The following is a 17650-nucleotide window of genomic DNA, read 5'->3' on the forward strand; positions in this document are numbered from 1 at the left end:
GGAAGGATTCCATTGAAGATGGTGGAAGTTGTGGAGAAACTTACTTACAGTTAACTGCTTTTCAGGTAAGTATGTTCAGGAAACATAATCAACCAAAAATAAAACTGGGAACAGGACCTAGTCACACGGCCCATTGAGCCTGCTCCACCACCCTGTAAGATCATAATTCAATATAGATCTACAGCTTTATGCTCATCTTCCAATTAAAAGCTAGTCATTTCACTGGGAAATGGCCCCATTGACTGGGGGCGTTTTGTGTCTCGGGCTACCAGTTTAATCAATGCTGACACAACTGCTTGAGGAAACACCACTGACTAACAACAGGAAACTAAGTTCTGGTCCTTGTCTGAGTGCGGTGAACATACTCACCGTAAACCTCAATGGAAATGCTATCGTTCTTCAGTGGAATTGATGGATAATCCTCAAAACCTGCCGTGCAGGAGACTTCAGTCGGACCGGTCTCTCGTGGTGTCCATGTAGTTGTTGCCCTGACTGTAGTGGCATCTGACTGATTTGTTGCTGAATTCTGTCGTTCACCGCCCCAAAACCATTGTACCCTCATCTTCTCAGCTGGATAGACATTTGGGACGTCACATGTTAGTGTGACCTCCTGATTCACTTCTACAGGGTCTCTGCTGAGGATCCTCGGAGGCTCTGGAAAAGCTGCAAGACAGACAAGAAATTCACTGCAGTTCAGCTTGCAGTGGTAAATACTGATGGACGGAGCTGGAGACTGGCCAGGTCACACATCTGGGGGACCTTTATACCTAATCCACCACTTAATGGTCACGTCCTTCATTCTTCAGAATGTTTTCCCTAATTTTCAGTTTCTCACCCTGTCTGGTGCTCCAGCCACAAGTAGTGGTACATACAACATCATGCACTCATTAATTGATCTCAGTGTAACTTTAACTTGAATCTTGTTTTAGCATTGCAGACGAGATTTAATTTTCTCTTTGTCCTCAAGCCAATTTTTACTCCTTAGTCCAACGGAGCCAAATATTCCATGAGCCGCTTTCACTCACCACACTTCAATATGGGACCTATGTCAAACACAGAGTGAAAATCCTCAAGAGGATATCACTCAATTTCATCATCACAAAAACTAATTTCATCTACAAACTTGTTATTTTGTAAATTCAACTGTCTTCATGCCTTTTAAGTATTCCCACATTAATATTTCCAACATATTCCCCATCACTGCCACTATACTGATGGGCCAGCTGCTGCTGCTGACCCATATATGACCTTTTTGTCATTTCCCACCTCCCTGGCACCTTCCCTGTTCGGGGAGGATTGGGAGATTATGTCAAGCCCTTCTACAGTCTCCATCCTTGGGCATACCAGTCCAACTTCACGACCCACATCTGCAGAGTTTCCAATTCTTTTATTGTGTTAACTATTGCTTTTATCCTCAGATTTACTGTTTTCCCTTCTTTTCAGTTTCATCCTATTTTTTGCTCCTACAGGAAGCCTGGGTCTCACTTCCTCTATTGGATTAGCCAGCTTGCGACTACAACCTCTGTTCCATAAAGATCCCTCTTGGTTGTACTTTATGACACAAATCTCATTTCCTCCAATTGAAGTTAGGCCACCTTTGCCAATGGACCTTTCCCCCATCAGAACAGGTCTGGTTTGGGCAGACCACGTTGATAGCTCACATGGGTCCACTACATTAGGTACATGGACACGAAGCAATGCTTGAGTTCAGAGTCTGAGCTCTTAGCCTATGGGCCAAGAAAAAGTCTTAAATACTTCAAAATTCTCACAGTTACTTAATTAACCAGAGTTTGGTCAGGATGTTAAATAAATATGCAGGTTATTTACATTTACACTTTGAAAAAAACTTTTGAACAGCTGCAAAAATCACCCAGATTCTCACTTCCCAAGATCTGATGGAACGAATCAAATAGGAATAATGAGAAAATAATCAGAAGGCAGTGTCTTCGTACTGTATTTATTTTTAACAAAATATTTCAGTTCAAGCTATTCTCAAAAACAGGCGAAAATTTATTATTATGTGGAACTCACAGTAAGTTTTCAGAGTCACAGATGCGTTTGCGATTTGTTTGGTCGTGTTAGAGTCCAAGTTCAACTCTGCCAAGCAGGTGTACACCAGTCCATCGTCTGAAATACTTGCATTGAAATGAAGGACGTTCTTCAGTGGACCATCATCTGGGAAACCTGCGTTTTCTGTAGAAATATTTGCTATAGTCTCACTCCCTCTGAGCCAGGTGAGTACGAGTTTGTCCTTTGGATAGACCTTTGGGCCAGTACACTCCAGCTGATATGGGTTGTTAACTTCCAGCACTTCAGGAGGTGGAACAACGCTTAAGTTTCGATCTGTCAAAGGAGAATCATGACTGACAGTAGAGATTGGAACATCCCAAATCAAAAATTATCCCAACAAGCAATGTGCCTGTGGATCTACCCTCACCCTAGATGTATGAGGGGGGAGCTGGTGGGGCTTTGGGGTTCTAATATTTAACAGTCATTCATTCTTAGGTGCACTCCTCTATTTCCGTGGATGGTTGCGAAGAAAAAGAATTTCAGGATGTATATAGCATATATTTCTCTGACATTAAATGTACCTTTGAAACCTTTGAAGGAAACCATTCATCTGTCACTCTGTGGCTCAGCTGTGAATATCCATTAACCAAATAATCCTGTGATTCAGCGCATTGGTCCAACACCTTGGACTGTGAAAAAGCAACACATTTTTCCTGACCTGAGACTCTCTGAACTTCCTTTCTCCATTTCTGCAGAATTATCTCTGTACAATGTCAATATCTGAACCCCTTTCAGACTGTGAGCTCATTGTGGGGGAGTGAGGTGTAAGTCCATTTCCCAGCAGGCCGTTCTCTACCTCACCTGATACACGACAGCACCTTTCTGTGTAACGTTTTTAGGTGATACATAATCGTATTTTGCTGCCTGTCTTCCTGTTATACTCTGCTGTGGGATGTGTTCAGAACAAGAGATTTCACTTACTGTACACTGGGATCACACATTTGTCCTCCTTCAGTTCTCCTCCTGCAGATAAACATTTTACAGTACAGGGCACTGTGAAATCCCATTTCTGGACACTCAGAAATCGGTCTGTAATCCACTTATCACCCTTAGTTCTGTTGGGATTTATCCCTGGTTTGTATTCCACACTTATCAATGGGTTCTCACACGTTGTACTGCAGTCCACCTCCAGGGAGTGTCCAAATTCCACCACTGGGGAGTTTGTTTTTAACGAAACCTCAAATCCATTCAGTTTATCTGCCAGAGACACACAGGGAAATGGAATCTGTTCAGTGAAGTGTTGTGTGCAGTTCAATCTCAGCTGAGAATGGATATACTTACCGTTCAGACAGTGAGGGGACGGTTCACCAGACTGATTCTGGGGGTGGCAGGACGGGCGTATGAAGAGAGATTGAGTCACTGTGGCCCACTTACACGAAGGTTTGGAATACTTAGTGATGATTGAATCAAATGTATGGCATTTTGACAGGTCTCAAGAGGTTGAATGCAGGAGATATACTTTCCATGGCTGAGGAGTGTAAACAAGGGGTAGCAGTTTTGGGATGCAGAGGGATGTATGGAGAAAAATCTTCACACAGCTGTAGTGAAAGGCACCTATTCTTATGCAGTTATTTCCCGTCTATTTCCACATAATATAAATGTCAGCATAATTTTGGTCCTTTTGTATTCAAACAGAAGGAATATTTTCAAGTCATGAAGACATCAAACCTCACTCTGTTCTAACATGGGTGAATCTGATTTGACTCCTCCCTAAGATCTGATTTGCAGAGACATGCCAAATTGCAGTTTTGGGATGGAGGAATTGAGCTGTGGAGAAAAATCTTCAGACAGATGTAGAGAAAGGTCAAGTCACTGAATGTATTTAAGAAAGGAGAGGTAGCATTTGAGACATCGATGACACATGGTGTTATTTAGAGAACACAGGGCATCCATTGTTCAACAAGGAAGATTGAAGATTGTTTAATATCATTTCCTGTACCCAAGTGGAACAAAATAATTGTTAGTCTGGATCCAATAAAGGTGCATAAGAAAACACAAAAGATAAAACTACACAATAATCATTACAAAAAACAATAAATATAACTACATTAAATGGCTTATGCACACAGATTGATTGTATGTGCATACAGCTATGTTAGGCTATACAAAGGTGACTTACAAGAAATAATAAAGTACTGATGGAGTTTGTGGTGAAGGTGTTGATCAGCCTCACTTCTTGGGGAACGTGTCTGTTTTTGAAATTCAAAGGTTCAAAGGTTCATTTTATTTTCAAAGTTTGTATGCGGAATACAGCCCTGAGATTTGTCTTCTCCAGATAGTCATGGGATACAGAAAACGATAGAAGTATTTGAAAGAAAGACATTAATCCTCCTCACCCTCTCATTGTATTCCACCCCCGACACACACACAAAAAGCAAAAGAAACATATACTCAAAAAAATAACCCCCCCCACCTAACCCCTCCCTCACTCAAAAACTAACAGATCACCCACATGGAGAAACAACAGCAAGAACATCAAACCCCAAACTCCCAGCCACCAATCGGCAGCAAGAAAAAATGGGCGAAAACACACACAAAAATCATAGAACGGAAAGAGGCCAAGGTGAACTACAGCCCAATCCAAAATTATCAGAGTATCGATAGCATCTCTGAGAGCGCTGGGACCTAGAAGCCCCTCCCAGGGCAGTGACATGAACCAACGGCCCTTCCCAGGGCAGTGACATGAACCCACAGCCCCTCTGACGACAGCAACTCGAAGCAGTGGCCGCTACGAGAACTGCTCACTCTCCTCCGGATTTTCCTTGATGTTTCAATCTTCCTTGACGTTTCAATCAGCCAGATATGGAGATGTTCACAGCCCCTCGTCTCGTCTCCGAGCTTCCCCTCATGGTAGCTTGTGTTTACGCTTCACTCCTGGAGTTCTCTCAGGGACAGCAGGGCGCGAACTCACTCAATTGAACTACAGACTGGAAGTCACAGGCTCCAACAGTTTCAAAAACAAAATTAGAATAAAAAGAAGACGTTGAAGATGGAGAAAAACAAATGATTGGTGGTCCTTGCTTGGATGCTACGTAGCCACCTCCTTGATGGGAGTGGGACAAACAGTTCATGAGCAGGGTGGGTGGGATCCTTCAAGATGCTACTGGCCCTTTTCTGGCAGCTGGGCTGGTGCGGCCGGTGCAATGGACAGCCCTGACCATCTGTTGTAGGGCCTTCCCGTCCATCACGGTGCAGTTTCTGTACTATGCAGTGATAAAGTTTGACAGGATGCTCTCTATTGCTCATCTGCAGAATGCCGTTAGTCTGGATGTACAAAGCTCAGCTCTCTTCCACCTCCTCAGAAAGTAGAGGTGTTGATGAGCGTTTGTGACTGTGGAGGAAGTGGTGGTGGGACCACGACAGGTTATCAGTGATGAACACTCCCAGGAGTTTGAAACTGATCGCAGTTTCCACCACTGTGCTGCCGATGTAGTAAGAGGTGTGAGTGGTGTGAGTTCTCCTGAAGTCCATAACTATCTCCTTTGTCTTGTTGACATTAAGGACGAGTTTATTTTCCTGACACCTGTCCTTGAGCTCTTCAACCCCCTTTCTGTAGGTCATCTCATTGCTGTCGGTGATGAGTCCCACCACTGTTGTGTCGTCGGTGAACTTGACATTGTGATTGCTCGGGTGTTTGGCAGTGAAGTCATGTGTGAGCAGAGTGTACAGCAATGGGCTCACCCTGGGGGTTGGGGGAGATCGGCTGTGTTGAGGATGATAGTAAAGGAGGAACGGTTGTGCACTCGGACTCTCTGATATCTGTTCGTTAGGAAATTCAACACCCCATTACACAGTGGTGTATCCAGACAGAGAAGTAGGAATTTGTTCGCCAAGGTCTATGCAGTTAGTTGCGTGCTCCCCATTTCAATCTCCACACAATATAAATGTTTGTCAGTATAACAATGCCCTTTTCACATTAAAACAAAAAATATTGTCGTCATCAGATCGTAAAGATACCACTGACTTCTAACACAATTTGGATCTGTAGTGAAGATCTGTTTTCTAGGGATGTCCCAAACTAAAGGAAAGAACAATGTCATGGAATGGTGCCAGAGACCGGAGACATTTTGTGTGCAGCTCCCATATCAATCATCAAGTATTCTTGTTTAAAACTGAACAGCTGAAATCTGCAGCCACAAACACTGCAGTTAGCAACATTGTTGAAAGTACATCTCCTTGGCATTACGCGGGGGGTGGGGAACAGGGGGGCTGGTTGGCTGCAAAGAAGAGATTCATCAGGACCGGCGAGCCTCCAGATGGCTCTGGATCAAGAGCTGAGACCTGTGGACCAGTGCTGCTGGGGCACAAACCGGAGGCTATCGAACAAATGATGTAGTTCAAAGTGCTTTACACTGTGAATGTAGAATACAGGTGAATATACATCAAATAGGTTTTGAGTTGGTGTTTAAAAGTGTCAACTGTATTTGTAGCCCTTATACTTTTAGGGACTGAATTCCACAGTTTACAAGCCAATTTTTTAAGCTGACCTGCCAATTATCTTTTGAGGAAGATTGTTTAAATTGAAGAGACCGGCAGAAGAAGACCTGAGAGCTCAGTAGGATTATAAAACAAAAGAGATTCTGTGATGTTCTCTGGTCCCAGACCATTTAAGAACAAGTAAGGGACTTTAAAATCAATTCTAAGTTGTACAGGAATTGCAAGTAGCTAGTATGGCAGTGATGTGCTCCCTCATCCTGGTTTTTGTTAACAGTGGTGCTCTGACTAAGTTGAAGGTTGTCAATAGATTGATTTGGAAGGCCAGTAAAAGGTACACAGCAGTAATTTAGTCTTTTCGATGTGAGTGCGTAAGTGTTGCTGTGCCAGAGGAGATTGTTCACACATTGTGGTTAGTGGTCCGATACTCTCAGTGGCCACTTTAGGCCTTAACTCACCTGGACAAAAAAGACACGTACGTTCGAATGCTGTTCATAGACTTCAGTTCAGCATTCAACACAATCATTCCTCAGAAACTGATTGGAAAGCTGAGCCTACTGGGCCTGAACACCTCCCTCTGCAACTGGATCCTAGACTTCCTGACTGGGAGACCTCAGTCAGTCTGGATTGGAAGCAGCATCTCCAACACGTCACACTGAGCACGGGGGCCCCCCAGGGCTGTGTGCTCAGTCCACTGCTGTTCACTCTGCTGACCCATGACTGTGCTGCAACACTGTGCTCGAACCACATCATCAAGTTCGCCGATGACACGACCGCGGCGGGTCTCATCGGCAAGAACGATGAGTCAGCACACAGAGAGGAGGTGTAGCGGCTAACGGACTGGTGCAGAGCCAACAACCTGTCTCTGAATGTAAACAAAACAAAAGAGATGGTTGTTGACTTCAGGAGGACACGGAGCGACCACTCTCCGCTGAACATCGACGACTCCTCCGTACAGATCATTAAGAGCACCAAATTTCTTGGTGTTCACCTGGTGGAGAATCTCACCTGGTCCCTCAGCACCAGCTCCATAGCAGAGAAAGCCCAGCAGCGTCTCTACTTCCTGGAAAGGCTGAGAAAAATCCATCTCCCACCCCCCCATCCTCACCACATTCTACAGAGGTTGTATTGAGAGCATCCTGAGCAGCTGCATCACTGCCTGGTTCGGAAATTGCACCATCTCGGATCGCAAGACCCTGCAGCGGATAGTGAAGTCAGCTGAGCAGATCATCGGGGTCTCTCTTCCCGCCATCACAGACATTTACACCACAAGCTGCATCCGCAAGGCAAACAGCATTATGAAGGACCCCACGCACCCCTCATATGAACTCTTCTCCCTCCTGCCATCTGGAAAAAGGCACTGAAGTATTCGGGCTCTCACAACCAGACTATGTGTAACAGTTTCTTCCCAGAAGCCATCAGACTCCTCAATACCCAGAGCATGGCTGGACACCAACCTACTATACCCTCTACTGTGCCTACTGTCTTGTTTATTATTTATTATTATTTATTGTAGTGCCTGCACTGTTTTGTGCACTTTATGCAGTCCTGGATAGGTCTGTAGTCTAGTGTAGTTTTTGTGTTGTTTTTACGTATTTCAGTGTAGTTTTTGTATTGTTTCATGTAGCACCATGGTCCTGGAAAACGTTGTCTCATTTTTACTATGTTCTGCACTAGCAGTCATGGCTGAAATGAGAATAAAACGTGACTTGACTTGACTTGACAATGCAAATATCTAATCAGCCAATCATGTGGCAGCAATTCAATGCATAAAAGCATGTAGACATGGTCAAGAAGCCATGTCTATTCTTCATCAGGAGAGCCTTAAAGCTCTCCATTTCTTTTTGGACACCAGACCCGATCAGTTCCCCTCCATCCTCAGTCTCCTCCAACTGCCTGAACTGGCCGTCACCCTCAACAATTTGTCTTTTGGGTGGTCCCACTTCCTTCAAACCCAAGGTATAGCCATGGGCACTTGCATGGGTCCGAGCTATGCCTGCCATTTAGTTGGCTATGTGGGACAGTCCATGTTCCAAGCCTGCACTGGCACTGCTCCCCAACTCCTCCAACACTACACTGACGACTGCATTGCTGCTTCTTCCTGCACCCATGCTGGGCTTGTCAATTTCATCAACTTTGCTTCCAATTTCCGCCGTGCCCTCAAATTTGCTTGAACTATTTCTGACACCTCTCTCCCCTTTCTCGATCTCTCTCTCTCTACATCTCTGGAGACAGTCTATCTACTGATGTCATTAATATACCCAAAGACTCTCACAGCTGTCTTAACTATACCTCTTCCCACCCTGTCATTGTAAAAATGCCATACCCTCTTCTCAGTTCCTCCATTTCTACCGTATCTGCTCTCAGGATGAGGGTTTTCATTCCAGAACAACTGAGATGCCCTCCTTCTTCATAGAAAGGGGCTCTCCTTCCTCCAGCATCAATGCTGCTCCCTTCTGCATCTCTCCCATTTCGCGTACGTCTGCCCTTACACCATCCTCCCACTGGCAGACCTGGGAGAGGGTTCCTCTTGTCATCATCTACCATCCCGCAAACCTCCGCATCCAGCACATAATTCTCCATAACCTCCACCATCTCTAACGGGATCTCACCACCAATCACATCTTTCCCTCCCCCTGACTTACCACAGGGATTGCTCCCTATGTGACTCCCTTGTCTACTCCTCCCTCCCCACTGATCTCCCTCCTGCTACATATCCTTGCAGGTGGGACTAGTGCCTCACCTGCCCCTACACCTCTTCCCTCACTACCATTCAGGGCTCCGAACAACACTTCACCTGCGAGTCTTTTGGAGTCATCTACTGTAACTGGTGCACTTTGCTCTGTCCACCACAAAAAGCAGGATTTCCCAATGGCCACCCATTTCAACTCTACTTTCCACTCCTATTCTGACCTGTCAGTCCATGTCATGATGAGTCCATTCTCAAGTTGGAGGAGCAATGCCTAATATTCTGTCTGGGGAGCCTCCAACCTGATGGATTTAGCATCGATTTCTTGAACTTATGGTAATGGCACCCCTCCACCCCTTCAACATTCCCCATTCTTGTTTCCTCCCAACACCTTCTCTTCTTACTTGCCCATCACCTCCTTCTGGTTTCCCTTCTCTCTCCCTTTCTTCCATGGCTTGGATTCTCTCCTGTCAGATTCGATTGGGAGAAGTGCACAGACGCAGTCGCTCATCATCGCACAAGGCCACTGAGAAGGTTCCAGGATAAAAGAGGAGTCACTGTCTAGTGGAGCAGTCACCAGAGTAGCCTGAGTCAGGGTAATAGGGCTTTGGCTCATCAGGGCCTCTGCGAGGACGGGTCTAGGCGAGGTAAGGAGGTAAGTTACTTTCATATCTGTTTTTGCCGCTAACTTGAGAATAGTGGGTATGACTGCAAGGCCAGTTTTCTGCTCTGGGTGTCAGATGTGGGATATCCAGGAGACTTCCAGCCTCCCTGACGGCCACATCTGCACCACGTGCATCGAGCTGCAGCTCCTTAGAGACCGAGAGGGAACTGGAGCTGCAGCTTGATGACCTTCGGCTTGTTAGGGAAAGTGAGGAGGTGATTGAGCTACATGCAAATAGTCACGCTAGGGCCACAGGAGACAGAGAAGTAGGTGGCTATCAGGAGAGGGATGGGAGAGCATCAGGTAGTGGAGAGCACTCCTGTGACTATTCCCTTAACAATAAGTACTCCATTTTGAGTACTGTTGGGGGGATGACCTTCCTGGGGGAAGCAACAGTGGCTGTGCCTCTGGCAGTGAGTCTGGCCCTGTGGCACAAAAGGGTAGGGAATGGAAAAGGATGGCAGCAGTAATCCAAGACTCCATATTTAGGGAGATAGATAAGTGATTCTGTGAGGGTAAAAAAGAAACACAGATGGTAGTTTGCCTCCCAGGTGCCAGGGTTTGCGATGTTTCTGAACGCGTCAACAATATCCTGAAAGGGGAGGGTGAGCAGCCAGAAGTTGTGGTACATATTAGTACCAACGACATAGGTAGAAAAAAGAGGAGGTCCTGAAAACAGAACACAGGAAGTTCAGAAAAAAGCTGAGAAGCAGAACCTCAAGGGTAGTCATCTCGGGATTGCTGCCTGTCTCACGTGACAGTGAGTATAGGAATAGAATGAGGTGGAGGATAAATGCATGGCTGAAGGATTAGAGCAGGGGGCAGGGATTCAGGTTTCTGAATCATTGGGACCTCTTCAGGGGCAGATGTGACCTGTACAAAAAGGATGGGTTGCACTTGAATCCGAGGGGGACCAATATTCTGGTAGGGAGGTTTGCTAAGGCTATTGGGGAGGGTTTAAACCAGATTTGCAAGGGGGTGGGAACCGGTGGAGAGGCGGAGCTGGGGTGTTTGCAGCACAAGCAGAGACAGCTTGTAGGGAGTTTGTGAGGAAAGATAGACAGATGATGGAGCAAAGATGCACTCAGCCTGATGGTTTGAGATGTGTCTATTTTACTGCAAGGAGTATCATAAACAAAGCAGATGAAAATAGTGCTGATCAATATGTGGGACTATGACATTGTGGCCATTACAGAGACTTGGATATCTCAGGGGCAGGAATGGCTACTGAGTGTGCCAGGCTTTAGATGTTTCAAAAGGGATGGGGTGGGAGGCAAAAAAAGTGGGGAGCAGAATTGCTAATCAAGGACAGTGTCACAGGGGCAGAAAAGGAGGAAGCCATGGAGGGATTATCTACTGAAGTCAGAAACAGGAAGGAGGCAATAACTCTACTGGGTGTTGCTTATAGACCCCCAAGTTTAACAGGGACATTGAGGAGCAGATAGTGAGGCAGATTCTGGAATTATGCAATAATAATAGGGTTGTTGTTGTTTTTTTGTAATTTATTTTTTATTGATTTTCATCATCAAACAAACATTTCCATAAGATGTATTTCAGATACTGTACATATATATCATATAATCATATTTGTCATAAATCTCCACATAATATTTATCTGAGATATACATTTATGGGACGGAGAGGAAAGAAAGAACAATCGAAAGAAGAAAACTATGTACAGAGTAGGGAGTGATTTTTTTTACAACATATTCATTGACTTGTGAGAATACAATCAGGCCTATGAGGTGTTATGTAGTTAAACTATTTTTTCCAGTATGAATAAAATTGTTCCAACTTATGATTAACATATGCTGTTATCTTCTCCATTTTGTAAATGTCCATTGTAATTTCCATCCATACATTTAAAGTTGGGCTCTCCTGTGATAACCATTTCCTGGTAAGAGTCTTTTTACCAGCCACCAGCAGTATATTCATTAAATATTTATCTCTTTTCAACCATTCTTGAGGTATATACCCAAATTAATGGTCTTACTCTCTAAGGGTATTTCACATTTAAAGATGTCTTGTAGGGCATTATGTATCCCACTCCAATAGTCTTTGATAACGGGGCATTCCCAGAAAATATGATAATGGTTTGCATTTTGATTTCCACAATTTCTCCAGCAAACAGGGGGGTTACTATCATAATGGGATTTCTGTGAGGGTGTAATAAAATATCTTATCAACTGTTTCCACCCGAACTCCCTCCATTTCTGTGAACTGGTACACTTCCATTGATACCTCCATATTATTGTCCAGTCTTCCTCAGATATTATTATCCCTCCTTCCTTCTCCCATTTTGTTTTAATGTATGAAGTCGAATGTGCTTTAAGATTTGACAAACCCTTATAAACACTTGAAATTATTCTACTACCATTGTCTGAATTATATTCTTTTCTAAATAGCTCGATCAGACATGTATTTGCATTGGTTACATTTTAAACCGTCCTGTTAACATACTGTCACATCTGTAAATACCAGAAAAGTCTTGTTTTTCTAATAAGTGTTTCTCTTTGAGTATTTCAAAACTGAACAGTGTTCCTTCTTTCATTACATTGCAAATAGCTGTTACTCCTTTAGCTGTCCAGCTCTTAAATCTAGCATCCAGTCATATGCACACCATTTAAGAATTGCAATGTTTCTCTCTAGTTTATATTCTTTTATAATAGTTTTCCATATTTTAAGAGTCCATTTCACCCACGGGTTGTCAATATTATTTATGTAACTTTGTAGGTTGTTATCAGCCAAAATTGCCTGTATGGGGATGGAAAGTATCCTCTCCTCAATGTTTTTCCATTGAGCGTCATTTAATGGGTTGCACCAGTATATCACAGCTCTCAACTGTGCTGCGAAATAATAATCTCTAAGAGAAGGTAGGCCCCATCCCCCCTTTTCCTTGGCTAATTGCAAAGTTTTGAGATGAACCCTAGGCCTTTTAGCTTGCCATATATATCTTGATAGCATCTTGTTCCATTCACTGAATTGATTTTGGTTAATCTCTACTGGTAGGGTCTGAAAGAGATATAGTAGTCTGGGCAGTATATTCATTTTAACAGATCATCCACCTTCTCAATTCGAGTCTCTGCCACTGCTATTTTCTGATTGACGTTGGCAAGCTCTGATTGACATTGAGTTGTTGCTTTATATCCTTTTGGATTTCCCTTATCTCTTCCAAAATCCTTATCATATTTGCCGCTTCGCCTGAGCAAGGCCCCGCGTCAGCCTGGCCACCACACGCACGTGTAGGAGAGCCATGCGCTGCACCTCTCTCTTCCATAGGCTCCGCAGTGATGCTTTTTCACCTCCATTCTTTCTCCCCATTCCTGCCCCCCTTATCATTTCAGATATTTTCGAAAGATCTTGCATTTGATGGATTAACGGGGCAAAACACGTGTTTTGCCAGAGGATCTGTTGATATAAGGCGCCATTCTGAATGATGACGTCACCGGAACCATAATAGGGTGGCTGTGATGGGAGATTTTAACTTTCCTAATATTGACTGTCATCTCTTTAGAGCAAGGGGTTTAGATGGGGTAGAGTTTGTTAGGTGTGTTCAGAAAGATTTCCTGACACAATATGTAGATAAGCCAACTAGAGGAATGGCTGTACTTGATTTGGTATTGGGAAATGAAGCTGGTCAGGTGCCACATCTCTCGGTGGGAGAGCATTTTGGAGGTAGTGATCACAACTCTATCTCCTTTACCGCAGTGCTGGAAAGGGATAGAAGCAGACAATTTGGGAAAACATTTAATTGGGGTTGGGGGAAATATGATGCTGTTAGGCAGGAATGGAGCATAAATTAGGAGCGGGTGTTCTCAGGGAAATGCATGGCAATAGTGTGGCAAATATTCAGGGAATATTTGCATGGCGTTTTGCACAGGTATGTTCCGTTGAGGCAGGGAAAGGATGGTAGGGTAAAAGAACCATGGTGTACAAAGGGTGTGGAAAATCTAGTTAAGAGGAAACGAAAAACTTACAAAAGGTTCAAGAAACTAGGTATTGATAGAGTTCTAGAAAACTACAAGGTTGCCAGGAAGGACCTTAAGAATGAAATTAAGAGAGCCAGAAGGGGCCACGAGAAGGCCTTGGCGAGCAGGATTAAGGAAAACCCCAAGGCATTCCACAAGTATGTGAAGAGCAAGACGATAAGACGTGAAAGAATAGGACCAATTAATTGTGACAGTGGAAAAGTCTGTCTAGAACTGGAGGAGATAGCAGAGGTACTTAATGAAAACTTTGCTTCAGTGTTCACCAGTGTAAAGGACCTAGGCAATTGTGGGGATGACTGAAATGTTTGAGCATAAAGACGTTGAGAAAGAGGATGTGCAGGAGCTTTCGATAAAGCATTAAGTTAGGTAAGTCACCGGGACTGGATGAGATATACCCCAGGTTACTGTGGGAAGCGAGGGAGGAGATTGCTGAGCCTCTGGCAATGATCTTTGTATCATCAGTAGGGACGGGAGAATTACCAGAGAACTGGTGGGTTGCAAATGTTGTTCCCTTGTTCGAGAAAGGGAGTAGAGATAACCCAAGAAATTATAAACCAGTGAATTTTACTTCAGTGGTGGGCAACTTGTTGGAGAAGATCCTGAGACGCAGGATTTATGAGCATTTGGAGAGATATAATCTGATTAGGGATAGTCAGCATGACTTTGTCAAGGGCAGCTCATGCCTTATGAGGCTGATTAAATTCTTTGAGGATGTAACAAAAGACATTGATGGAGGAAGAGCAGTGGATGTCATGTATATGGATTTCAGTAAGGCATTGATCAGGTTCCCCATGTGAGGCTCACTCAGAAAGTAAGGAGGCATGGGATACAAGGAGACCTTGTTTTGTGGATCTAGAGTTAGTTTGCCCACAAAATGCAAAGGGTGGTTGTAGATGTTTCTTATTTTTCATGGAGGTTGCAGACCAGTGGTGTTCTGCAGGGATCTGTTCTGGGACCCCTGCTCTTTGTGATTTTTATAAATGACCTGGATGAAGAAGTAGAAGGGTGGGCTAGCAAGTTTACTGATGACACAGAAGTTGGGAATGTTGTGGATAGACTGGAGGGTTGTCAAAGGTTACAGTGGGACATTGATACGATGCAGAACTGGGCTGAGAAGTGGCAGATGGAATTCGACCCAGATAAGTGTGAGGTGGTTCATTTTGGTAGGTCAAATATGATGGCAGAATATAGCATTAATGGTAAGACTCTTGGCAGTGTGGAGGATCAGAGCGATCTTGGGGTCCGAGTCCAGGGACACTCAAAGCTGCTACACAGGTTGATTCTGTAGTTAAGAAAGCATACAGTGCATTGGCCTTCATCAACCGTGGGATTGAGTTTAGGAGCTGAGAGGTAATTTTGCAGCTATATGGGACCCTGCTCAGACCCTACTTGGAGTACTGTGCTCAATTCTGGTCACCTCACTAGAGGAAGGACGTGGAACCCATAGAAAGGGTGCAGAGGAGATTTACAAGGATGTTGCCTGAATTGGGGAGCATGCCTTATGAGAATAGATTGCATGAACTCGACCTTTTCCCCTTGGAGTGACAGAGGATGAGATGTGACCTGATAGAGGTGTACAACATAATGAGAGGCATCAATTGTGTGGATAGTCGGAGGCTCTTTCCCAGGACTGAAATGGCTAGCATGAGAGGGCATAATTTTAAGGTGCTTGGAAGTAGGTACAGAGGAGATGTCAGGGGTAAGTTTTTTACACAGAGAGTGGTGAGTGCATGGAATGGGCTGCTGGTGACGGTGGTGGAGGCGGAAACAATAGGATCTTTTAAGAGACTCCTTGATAAGTACATGGTGCTTAGAAAAACAGAGGGCTTTGGCTAAGCCTAGGTAGTTCTCAGGTAAGGACATGTTCAGCACAGTTTTGTGGGCTGAAAGGCCTGTATTGTGCTGTAGGTTTTCTATGTTTCTATGCTTCTAAATGTGAGGTGGTTCATTTTGGTTGGTCAAATTTGAAGACAGAATATAGTATTAATGTTAAATCTCGTGACAGTGTGGAGGATCAGACAGATCTCCTCAGATAGGTACATGGGGCTGAGAAAAATAGAGGGCTATGCAGTAGGGAAATTCTAGGCAGTTTCTGGAGGAGGTTATATGGTCGGCAAAATATTGTGGGCTGAAGGGCCTGTAGTGTGCTGTAGATTTCTATGTTCTATGTTCTATTCCTCCCTTTCCAGTACGTTATCTCTTCCAGCAATCAACTTCCTAACTCCTTACTTCACCCCTTCCCCCTCTCCCGGTTTCACCCGTCAACTGCCATCTTGTACTTCTTCTGACTTCTCCCCTTCCTTCCCAGACCTGATGAAGGTTCTCAGCCCGAATGGTTGACTGCTGAATCATTTATATAGATGCATCCCGGCCTGCTGAGTCCCTCCAGCATTTTGCGCGTGTAACCAGAGGCTCAGTGGTTGTTTAAATCAACCAACAGAATGGGAAAAAGGCGTGGTCGAAGTGACTTGGACCATGGAATGATTGTTGGGATGGTTTGAGTTACTCAGAAACCGCTGATCTCCTGAGATTGTCATTCTCTTTGCAGAGAATGTAGCGAGAAAGAAACATCCAGTGAGCCGCAGATCTGTGGGTGAAAATGATTTGTTCATGAGGTCAGAGGAGAATAACCAGTCTGGTTCAAGCTGACTGAAGGCGACAGTAATTCGAATAACCACACATTACAACAGTGGTGTGCAGAAAAGGCAACACGTCGAACCTTGAGTTGGATAGGCTGCAACGCGGGGGAACGCGAGCAGACACTCAGTGGCCACTTTATTAGGTACAGGGAGGTAAGTGATAAAGTGGCCACTAAGTGTAATTAGCAGCAAACAAAAAACTGATCGAATTGTATCTGGGATCATTTGAATCTTGGCGACTGATCCACTGTTTTACGCTCAGAGGGGGAGTCGGAATGGATCCCAAGAGGCACGTCCGTAACATATCAGCCCCTGTCCAGTCCTCAATACTGCACTTGGGAGTAGAGAGCTGTAACCGTGAAACAAAATGTCACTCTTCCCATATCGTGGGCGTGTACGATTCATTAAATGTGAAGCTGTTTTAAAGCTCTTCTTTGAATTGTGCCCATTTTTATCTCTCTACCCATTCTGCAGTTGAAGTACAGATCAATGTGAAATTTCTCTTTTATTCTGCCAAACAAAAGACGACGAAGGAAAACCGGAAACGAGTAACGGTCCGCAGAATAAATCACACAACGCAAAAATACACAGTTACTACGTGCAGTTACCATTTAATACTGTGAGAGTCCGCGTAAATACATGTATATTGAATATTTAAAAAAATATTTTACCTACCTGTTACAATAAAGAGTAAAGTGAAAACGAAACTTGATTTGCTCAGTGAAATCGGCCAGAAATTCATAGTTTACGAAATCACAGACGGGATATGTTGCTTTGCCAAAATCCCAGTCTTTGATAAACGTCAGAAAGCTCCGGAAGAGAAATTTGTTTCTGACGGCTGAATAAGAGCGTCTCTGTGGTCTCAGTGAGTACACGAAGCTCCAGCGCTTCGAGGAAGTCCCAACGCTCCGAGGAATTTCGTTCAGGCGATAATAGACGGAAATGCCGGGAGCTGACTGTCTCACAGTCATCTGCAGATCTCCAGTTTACACTCGCGTTAACGCTCTAATCCAGGCAAGGATCCAAAAGCTGGATTCTTTGTTAACTTTATTGAATTTTCATGTTTGAGCAGACCAGCAAGTTTTGTCCATCCTTAATTTGCCTTGAGACCGTGGTGGTCAGGCAGCTGTTTGAGCTGCTGCAATCCTCTGTTGAAGATTGTCTG

At 44.3% G+C, this 17650-nt stretch overlaps 1 protein-coding gene across 1 annotated transcript in view; it reads right to left on the reverse strand.

Annotated features, from left to right (window-relative positions):
* LOC134339355 (vascular cell adhesion protein 1-like) overlaps positions 1-17389 on the reverse strand; it is an 89249-nt gene extending 71860 nt beyond the window's left edge. Inside the window, exons 1-4 of the mRNA XM_063035783.1 lie at positions 17161-17389; positions 2992-3267; positions 2032-2343; positions 370-663 (exon numbers count right to left, since the gene is read on the reverse strand). Coding sequence (XP_062891853.1) covers positions 370-663; positions 2032-2343; positions 2992-3267; positions 17161-17227 — 949 coding nt within the window. The 5' untranslated portion in view covers positions 17228-17389. The remainder of the gene's footprint in view (positions 1-369; positions 664-2031; positions 2344-2991; positions 3268-17160) is intronic.
* Between the last annotated feature and the right edge of the window lie 261 nt (positions 17390-17650).

This window comes from Mobula hypostoma, chromosome 29 (assembly GCF_963921235.1).
Source record: "Mobula hypostoma chromosome 29, sMobHyp1.1, whole genome shotgun sequence".
In the NCBI taxonomy this organism is placed as follows: Eukaryota; Metazoa; Chordata; class Chondrichthyes; order Myliobatiformes; family Myliobatidae; genus Mobula; species Mobula hypostoma.